Source organism: Phalaenopsis equestris, unplaced genomic scaffold (assembly GCF_001263595.1).
Source record: "Phalaenopsis equestris unplaced genomic scaffold, ASM126359v1 Scaffold000107, whole genome shotgun sequence".
Lineage (NCBI taxonomy): Eukaryota > Viridiplantae > Streptophyta > Magnoliopsida > Asparagales > Orchidaceae > Phalaenopsis > Phalaenopsis equestris.
The window spans coordinates 3049199-3059761 of NW_018164549.1; the positions used below are offsets into that span (position 1 = coordinate 3049199).

Consider the following 10563-nt stretch of genomic DNA (forward strand, 5'->3'; position numbering starts at 1 on the left):
CATTTCCATTTGATTTTCCCATGTCCAATCGTGAAAACCTAAACTTTGAAATCTTGAAAGCGAAACCACCTGATCTTAATCGAGAGTTATCTTAAGTGATTTCGATCATTTAAGATGTAATTAACTATAAGGGCTTGCCTCTATAGGGGACCAGGAACCCAGATAAAATAAACCCTATTTAATTTTTTTTATGTTAGATAGGGGAACTTGTTGGCCTTTTTATAAAAATATTTCGCAGATCAAAACGGATGTCACAAATTGTTTAGTCTAGATGATTAAATCTCTATTACAAGTAATATATTTATTCTTCGGGATAAGTGTATTGCTTGTAGTATTGTATTAAATCATTTAAACTATTTAAAAATGTGAGACTCGTTTGGTCTCACTTATTTTAAAAATTAAAAAACATTACTACTTTAAAAAAGTTATATTTATATTTAAATTATTTTCAAAATCGCAAAATCATCACCGTTTCCAAACTACGAAAGTGAAGTTGAACAATAAAACGGCCGACAGTAGTGTTTAAAAATATGATTTGATTAGATAAATTATATTGCCCTCCAATCGCCCACCATTCTTTCCTTGCCCTCACACTCTGCTACCCCATGGCCAAGCTTGCAAGCATCTTTTTCACAAGTCATTATTTTATACTATAGCTCACTGTCTATCTTCTCTAGTATCTGGTTGTGATAGGTGATTTTTGTTGGTTGTAATCTGAGCTACTTAATTTTCTCTTTTTTTTTTCTTTTTGAATACTCTGGAGGACGTTGAGTAGGTGCTCTTGATATGTCCATTTGTGTAGTTAAATGTGTATATTTAGCTCATTCTAGTTAGGGACGTGCTGAATGGCTAATTTATGCTGATTTGAATGGTAGTTTTAGTAGATTATGAAGATTTTGGTTTAATACATAGATGGCATGGGAAGGTTCGATTATGTGGATATAACGATGTTTAATTATTTTTTTTTCCTTCAAGTGCTGATGCTTGTTTAAGCATACATATGCATCTTAAATCTCACTTGTTGGCACATTTTTCAATGTTTAAAGAAACCTCATGGATCATAAATTCATTTTTATTTAGTTTGTGGGCCGTGTCAATTAAGCAAACTATGCATATTTTTATAACAGGACTGTAATTAACTTTGGATTTACTGATTCAGTTCTTGAATATCATAGTGGATGCGCTAAAGAATGAGTCCACCGGAGTACGCATCGCAGCATGCACGTGCATAAGGAACATTTCTAGGTCTGTGAAGGTCTGTAACACGAACCTATCTTTTATTTGTACGAGGCAAGTAGTTTTCCACTTGTATTGATGAATTTAGGTTCAGAATCTCTGTGCAGGCCGCCTATCCAATGAAAGAGTTATTGTTCCGCTGGTTCGGCTATTGAATGACACTTCTAATTCTGTTCAGGTGTGTGCCTTTCAGTAGTTATCATTCTATTGACTGGTGTGATATAATTATACACATATCGGTCAGTCTGACTCATCATTTGAAGTGCTATTGCTTGTAGGAGTTTCTTTTGTTGTGTCCAGACCCACTGCATTAATTAGAATGCCATCTTTGACATGTAATACCAAACTTATTTTTCATAATTCTAAAAAAAAAAGCATTGTATTCTTTCGTGGACCTCAAAATTTTGTTGAATAACTTTCTCTATCAGCTCTTATAAAAGAATTTTAAACAACTTACATACATACCACTCATTTTTTATTTATTTACATGTCAAACGCCTAAACTTCAACTTTTATAGATATGCGACCTTTTCTATGCATGAAAAGTTAAATTTCACTTTTTAAAAGTTAAAGTAGTGGTGTTTTTATGTGTTATGAAAGATTTGGATGGTATAAATGTAAAAAAAAGCAAAGTTTAGGTGTTAGATATGTAAATATATAAGAATTAGGTGGTATGTATGTAAATGCTTCTTTTTTTATTAATTATTAGGGTTAAATTATGCCTGAGAACAATTGAAAGCCTACATGCATTTGGTTTTATTGTTGTTTTAAAAATTGGTATTGATGGTTATTGGCCTACTTCTTGTTCTCAAAAATCAATGATTGAAAATTGTTACTCTCAAAATCCAAAATTTTAAAATGCTGGTGGATTTATGGTACCCCATAAAAAACCCAATAACTTAACTAAGATCAATATTCTCCATGTATTGTTGCATTTAAATGCATTTCGTTATGTACATGCAACATAATGTCAACTCGGGTTGATGAGTTAAGTTCTAGCCTTACTTGAAGTTTCTTTGAACTGAATCTATTTGACTTGAATTCTACTTGTTTATTATATAAATCAAAATATTTGACCTAAACTTGACCCGCAAATCTGAACCTGACCTATCCAATCGATCTGTTTTATGGATCATGCAAATTTTTGAATCAACACAATTCACTTATTCTAAATTTGACTTTTGTAACGTAACAATATATGTCTATTCTAACCATGTGTTTCTAGTCTTACTTGAAGTTGCTTTGAACTGAATCTATTTTACTTAACTAATCAATTTATTTTATGGAGCATGCAATTTTTTGAATCAACATAATCCAATTATTCTAAATATGACTTTTTTAACCTAACAATGTATGCTATTCCAATAATGTATTTTTAGCTTTTCAAAACTCAAACTTGAATAATAATCTGGCCATTTAAGTTGATAATTGGAGTATTTGTGTCAAAAGGAACCTCACCTGAATACTAATTGGATTTACAATTTAGATCCGGACCCAATCTAAATCTTAATCAGCTCAACGTACGCCTAGATTTTTTTAAATGTGATTTGTGTCAGACTATCATGATAGGTTATTTGTTGACATCCCTATCTATAAATTATACTTATATTCCTGTTTAATGTTGCATAGGTCTTTAATTCTAATTTATAGAAAACTTTTACATAAGTTGTTGTTTTTTTATTACTTATAATTTTCATTTGGTATTTTAATATTTTGAAATAATGATATAATGATCAAAGTATTAAATTTAATCTTAGTATGCCCAATTACTCGTACCTTATCCTAGTATAGGACTTCATTTGACGTTTTTCTTGGGCAATTTAATCTAACCAGTTTGCGTCATGTTGTTGATTCCCTAACCTAGAAATTAAGAATTTGTTTGGGTTACCTAAAAGGGCCATACATAATCGAAATTGCACCCATATTTATGAGAATTTCAATCTAAAAGTTTAGGCCAATGAATATTACTTGATCATCTATTTTTCTTTGTTTGTTGTTTTTAAAATTTTTTTATGTATATTATTACCAGTGGTGGAAATAATGTCCCATATTTTAGGCTATTGACACTATAGTTTTCCACCTTCCAATTGCCTATATTTCTTCTATATATTTCCACACATGGAAGTGGTTTGAACTTGTGGATTTTGTTTATGTAACTAGCATTGGGACCTCCATATCTATCGCTTGCCTTATTCCTACATATCTTAAAAGGTTTTTTTTTCCGCTTGTAATTAATAAAATATTTGATATAGATTTTAAATTTTGAAAAAAAGGTTGTTCTGAACTTAAGACTAGACTAAGCCAAGAAAACTCTAGTCATTTAGATACAATGTTACATTGATAAAGATGGTGCGTGACGTTGCTAAAAAATAGAACTTAAATAGAAGTGTGATTTGCTTGTTCAGAATGGTGGTTTTGGTAGTTCTATACATAAAATTGGTCATTTTTTTAAAATTCTATTGTGGTGTAGGCAATGAGCACGTGAGAAATATTATTCTTGTATCAAAGATGTAGAAAATTGTTTTTTGAATGGATTGTTAGTGGATGTATGACATGATATCATGTCTTTTGATACTGTAATGACATTTTTGTTTGCTTATTGCATATTCATTCTCCGTTTAAACAGTGGGACTAGGAACACCATCTTTGTCTGTGTTCTAATTTATGTCATCTTTTATCATGATGTCTTCTCTATTTATTTCTATTAACTATAAATGCGTTAGTTTTAACTAAGAAAGTATTCATTAATAATTTCTAGATGATATCTCAAGTGATCTAGCTTATCATATGAATTAAAAAAGGGGACATTTACATAGGTAGGATCCAATTCTTATGAATTTACCTATCTCACACAAAACTTTCATATTTACAAACACCATATGAAAAAGAACAATCATTACACCTTTTAATAGTCAATTCTATTTTTTCATCCATACGTAAAGTATGTGTAAAAATGAAACTTTAGGTGTGAGATAAATAAATCCATAAGAATCTCTTAAAAAAATCAAGCTAAAAGTCTAATTATAGGAGCCAAGGGTAAAACCAAGAGATCGAGGAAAAGTTTCAACTACAAGAGTCCAATCAGGTGTTCAATAAAGATCTGCCCAAAGCCTAAATCTATTTTAAATATAATTTGTATTTTTTATTTTATTTTTTATTTTTTCACCTAAGGACATTGACGATCAGCTTTAACATGTTATAGAATGGAGAAAGTGTTAAAATAAAAAAGTTTTTTGAACTTCTCCATTCATGACCACCACCCTATTCCTCTTTTCTCTCTAAATATGATAGTCTTGTAATGTCCACAAATATAGGGTACTGTATATAATATTCCATTGTTGAATGAAATATTTTGGTAGGGAAATATTTGTTTCATTTTGTTGGGAGCTTGGTGGACATATTTTAAAAAATTTTGTGAGATTTATATTTATATTTGTCCTTTTTAACTTTTAAACTCTTCTACTCCAAACCTTCCTTCTCCCTCTACACCAAAGCATCCTCCAAGATCAAACATACATCACCCGAGGTCCCACAATCACTCGAGACACCTCCATAAAGCTCATAGTGAAACCACGGAATACTAGGACCCAGTCTTTTTCCCTACACCTTGACATCCATTTAAACTCCGCTAAATTTGATAATATGCTCCAAATCATAAGGTCACCTTGTAAGCTAACCTTCCATAAGTATTTTCATAACTTATTTAGCATAAAATTCATTGCTCTTAAATCAAACCTTGATGGACCAATTTGTATCAATCTTAAGATTTCTATCGCTATACTCTACTAAACCGTTATCATTCCATCATAAAATCTTGATCACATTTCTAGACATTAACTAAAGACCCATGGCTATTTTTAGTCGTTAGGCTCACTAAAATATTATCCACCACTTTCATATTTGATGTCAGAACAAAGCCTGAAAAGAGCAATTCTGGTCAGAACATTTTTTTAAACGAGGGGTTTTCCTAAAATCTTGTGAGTTATTCCAAAAACATTTGGGGTGAATTATGTCCTTTCTTATTATAACGTAAAATCATAGTAAAAATAGTTCTATAACTATATTACTTACAAGCCTATAATATATGCATAACCTATACTATATGCAAAACCTAGACAATTTTTCCTGTAGGAATTTATGCTTTTTAGCTATTAACTTAGTGAGGGAGTGCTCTACTCATAAAATAATCTTACTCTTAGTGCAAAATCGTTTTTAGTTGCTTGTTTTATTATTATTTATTTATTTTTGATAATGCTCATAGTTAAATCTTGAAACTTGTTTTCACTAGGTTTACTTTTCCTTTAACTCAATCACAGAAGAATCTTAATTGTTTTTACACATTTTTATTTTCACTTAAAAGTGTACGCATAAGCGTATAAATTTGCTAAACTTGGTTTTTGAAAGGCTAAATAGAAATTTGGGAAATTAAATTTTGTAAGGAGAGTTATAATTTAAGTGGTATTTCGCTCTTTTTTTCTCACCTGAAGGTTTTTTTGCCTCAGATTCACTTTGATTACACTTTTTTATTTTATTTTGTTTTTCTCTCTCTTCTTAAGACTCTCTCTCAATTATCTATTACATCTATTTTTCAAAAATTTACATTCATACTTTATATTGCCCATATCAATCTCAATTGGTCATGTTAAAAACATAACTAGGATGATATGGGTACTAAACATTAGTTTGCATGAAAAAAATATGAAAACTCGAGTTAAAGAAAGCAAGGTCCCAAATGCAAGAATTGAATTATCATATATAAGCCTGTATGAATCACCTATAATATAGTGTCAATGGGATTTCTTTCCCATCTCCGAACCTACAGACACTGATAATAAAATCCAAAACTCATCCTCTTAAAACCAATAGACAAGACATCTTTAATTGCATCTCATCAACACACATCAAACCTTCAATCTAAACCAACTTTAAAGAATTAAGCCAAGCTGCAATTTATAGTCATAAGATCTACTGGGAGGGTTAACGATTTTGTTTCTAACCTTATGAGTGGTGAACATACTTCATCTTTAGTTTTAGTCGTTATAAGAGAAGAGAGTAGGATTTGATACCTTGATGTAACAATCTTCTGATCTTACATCATCACAGTAATTTAGGAATTTTACATAAGATTCATTTTATTTTCACAAACTTGAAATGGTGCATTTCTTACACATGATTGTAGATTTATAGTCATTTTAATCGTAAATATATCATAAATTTTGTGCATAATTAACAACCCCCAATCATTACTTTTTCTATATATTATGTTGTTACTCAAGGCTTTCAAAGCCTATATAATGAAATATTAAAGCAAATAATAACAAGGAAGGGCATGCTGAAAAAGTTAATTGTAATTATTCTATTAGGGATTATAAACAATGCGATTATATGTTGATTCACATTAGTTCTAAGAAATAACAATCTATCAAATTCAAGAAATTATATGTTAGAGGTTTTGTCCATTACAAATTATTAGAAAATTGAAACTATTGCAGACCATCTTGATTTGTCTGTAGATTTGCTTATCAATCCGACTTTCAATAGTAAGAATTTTTTATCATTTGGTGGAGTTAGCCAACCTCCAAATATTCAATCTAACACTTTGGCAGGAGAAAATACTCCAATTTTAGACTCCTTCATAGCTCACTTTCATAAATAGAGTCTATAATTACTGAAGAATTCCTTATAGACCTACCCATTTTTAAGTCATGGGTTTTTGGATAGTTAAAGACGGAACTGCCTGTCATGGATTCTTGGATAAATCACACGGATTTGAGGACTTATGCCCTACAACTGGTTGATAACTACTCAAATTTTAACTTTACAGAGCAAAGTTCAACTGAGCTTAGGGGACTTGATATAGTATATCATGTGAATTAAGAAAATCAAGCTAAAAGTCTAATTATGAGTGCCTAGGCTAAACCAATTACTTCAGTAAAAAAAGGCCCAATTATAAGAGTTCAATAAAGAGCCCAAAACTTAGAATATTTAAAAAATTATGTTTTCCTATTTTTTATTTTACTTTTTCACTTAGGGACAATGTATGGTTGGTCTTGGATGAAGCATTAAAAAATAAGTGCTTGGAACTCCTCTTAATGGTCATACCCTCTTTTTTCTCTTTTTTTTTTTATTTAATTTTTTTTCTCTCCAATTATTGTCTTCTTACTGCCTATAAATATGGGCTCATATGTTTTTGTAATATTCTGTTATTGATGGTGAATAAATACTCTCTTTATTTTGCTCGAGTTTGATGGCATTTACCGATTTTGTTGAGATTTAGGATTTTTTTTTTGTTCTTTTAATCTTTAATAGCTACTTACATAAAGTGATACCGAAGTTAACCCAAACCAATACAAGAAAAACAAATATTATCATTGAAAGTAAATAAACAGTTACAATCAACACACTTAAAAGGAAAAATATAACAACATGACACCTGAAAATATAAATCGCAACAAACACAACTAGTATTGTATCGTGGTGGAGTCTGGAAGGTGGCAGGTGGTGTAAAAAGGTGAAAGGAGCGGTTGAGAAGGCATGAACATCAGTGGGAGGCTGTCCTAGGGTATTGGGATGAAGTATAGCAGCTGGTGGAGCAGGTTTCGGGGAGTGGGAGTGGGTAGGGGGTGGCAGGAGAACAAGAAAGCAACAGGTGTGTTGTTTTCCGGATGGGGGAAGCGATATGCATGGCTGGATAGCAGTTGAAAACAGTGAGATGAGGGAGATAACATCGACGATAGTGAAGGTGGAGAGCTAGAATTGTGATAGCAGCGAAGAGGAAGGAGGGGAAGACGATGGCGGTGGCTGGAATTGCAAAAAACAGCATTCAGAATGTTGTTGCGGGAAGCTGCAGTGAGATACAACACCGAAAGTGGCGTGGGGATGATGAGGAAGGGGGTAGGGAAGATAATCGCCGCCTCGGGAGAGATACAGTCGGAGCACCATTCGAACTCTCAGATACAACACTCATCACTGCAGCTTCCCCACCTTGGGAGAAAGCAGATGTCCTAAACAAACTCACGCAAAAAACTAGCCCTAAACTCCTTTGAAAGCAAATATATAATAATATGATAACTAATAGTCCAAGAGAACTGGCTGATACCTGAAACAAAACTTGGATCGGTTCGGTCCAAGTATAGCAGTCGAGCTGTTATTTGTTTATGTGACTCCCACGTCGGGAGCAGGGGAGCGCTGACGCGAGGGCTAGGGGCCTAAATCTGTCGAGAGTTGAACCAGGGTAAGACTTGCTAAATCCCGTTTAACAGGGAGGCCATAGGGAGGCGACCGACCATGTGCTCTGGATTAGGGTTTGCGCCCAAGGGGGGGGACCTTCCCCTCATATATATCTGTGTGTGTGTGTGTGTGTGCTCTGGATTAGGGTTTCCGCTCAAGGGGAGGGACCTTCCCCTCCCCTCTTATTTATCTACTATATATATATATATATATAGCCCAAAGGCGAATATATTAATAAAAAGAAAAGAAAAGGTATAGATAGGATGGATGAAAGAGCCCAAATTAGCACCCTAACCACCTGACACACAACACACCCGTAGAAATACATGTATACCCAAAAACAAAGATCAAAAAGTAAACATAGAGAAAAGTATACCAATATGAGCCAGCTAACAAATTGTTAAGTTTGTTGTCGTTACCCGAAACAATTAATGTATCATCCATCAAGTTTGGTAATATGCCTCCATTCTTCTTCTTCCTAAATGTATAAACCTGTAATTCCTCATCCGAGGATTGACTCATCTGATCAGTGGATTGGTCCAAAGGTGGTTGGACAGGTGTAGGCTGTTGCACATTATGAGTGGCATGTGTCTGAGTAACAGTAATAACTTGCTCGACCTGATGAGGCGGTAGAAACACGGTAGAAATATTTCCACCCATTACATCAATGATTGGCCCTAGGGCAGGTGAAGTCTAAAATGTCTCCCCCGCCCCCACCAAAAGAGGTTCTATAGACGGGGAACCTACATCATGAGCATTGCTTGGAGGCTGAATGGTTGACATATTACCTGCGATGATAGTAGCTTCTTCAGGAGTACCCTTATGATGATCAATAATGTCAATAACTTGGAGCTGATCAGGAGGGGGATCACTGCCTCTGGTTGAGCCTTTGCTTCTTTGGTCTAAGATGAGGGTGTAGATGGTGACATTGAGAACTGAAGTGTCCAAGCATACGAAAATTCGAGCATACGAAGGGAATGACTCAATCACAACTTTCTGCCAATATCCATGATGTTGTGTGTCTAACCAAATTTCCTCGGAAGCGACTGGAGTGATGTCCCTTTCAACAAGTGTCCTGACTTCTGTGGAACGGGAAATATTAAAAGTTGGAATGTCTATTTTGAGTGATTTGTCATAAGCCAAGACAATAAAGTACAACATTTTATAAGTAAAGTAATGAAATTTCAGACCAGAGACGAATTCAGACTAGAATGATTGATGATTCAGTTTTTAGGTTAAAATCCACCGACCATTTCAAAATCTTCATTGCTCTTTTATCAATTAAAGTTAATTTTCTAGCAAATAAACATGTGTAATTCTCTTAATTATTAAGTTGAACAAGGATGTGTCTTCCATCTAAAAGTTTAATTTTTCATTCCCCAGCAAGGTGCAAAAGCTCAAATTCCTTACGAATTAGCTTCATTTTGAGATGAACATAGAAAAATTTTTTGACCAAATTCAGACGACAAGAGGAAGCAAACTGATTACATTCAGCTTCCGTAAAAAAAGATTATTGGCTTCTCATTCTTCCTACCAGATTTCTTGATGTCCTCCGCCAACTCAAACGAAGGAGGGAAGGAGCAAGATGTAGGAGTTACTGAGGCGTGGACACCCGGAAGGGCAGCAACATACGATCTGTCCGAAGCGATCACCAAAAAAACGAGGCGCAACGATAAGACAACGAAGTTACAGTGGACGGAAGAGCAAAAGCCGAAAGGGTGAACAAATGGTAACCCCTTTCAAGTCGAGGAGAGGGCAGAAGTGCGACTTCAACAGATATCTTCTACGGTGTCGCTCTGCACAGTCGACGACCCGTGAAGCCACACGAAAATCAGCCGTCGGAGCAGAAAACAGACGAAGGGCGGTGATGCGCGACAAAACAGACGACAAGCGACAAAGCTCGAGGAAACCATACGAAGTTGAGGCGGCAAACAACCGACGTCGCACAACGCAGCAGACGAAGGCAAACACGACGAAGTCAAATCGACGGAGCAGAGCTAGGGTTCGCCATTAGGCGAAACCTAACAGAACGAAGCAGACGAGATCATGGTTTTTATTATCATGTGCGTGTGTGTGTCTATATATATATATATATAT

General features: G+C 34.1%; 1 protein-coding gene across 2 annotated transcripts in view; it reads left to right on the plus strand.

Moving 5' to 3' along the window:
- The window catches only part of LOC110020854 (armadillo repeat-containing protein 8), a 43965-nt gene that overhangs the window by 20806 nt on the left and 12596 nt on the right, over positions 1 to 10563 (plus strand). For both annotated transcript variants that reach the window (XM_020719118.1, XM_020719119.1), the window contains exons 3-4: positions 1160 to 1255; positions 1331 to 1414. In XM_020719118.1, the coding sequence (XP_020574777.1) occupies positions 1160 to 1255; positions 1331 to 1414 (180 nt within the window). The remainder of the gene's footprint in view (positions 1 to 1159; positions 1256 to 1330; positions 1415 to 10563) is intronic.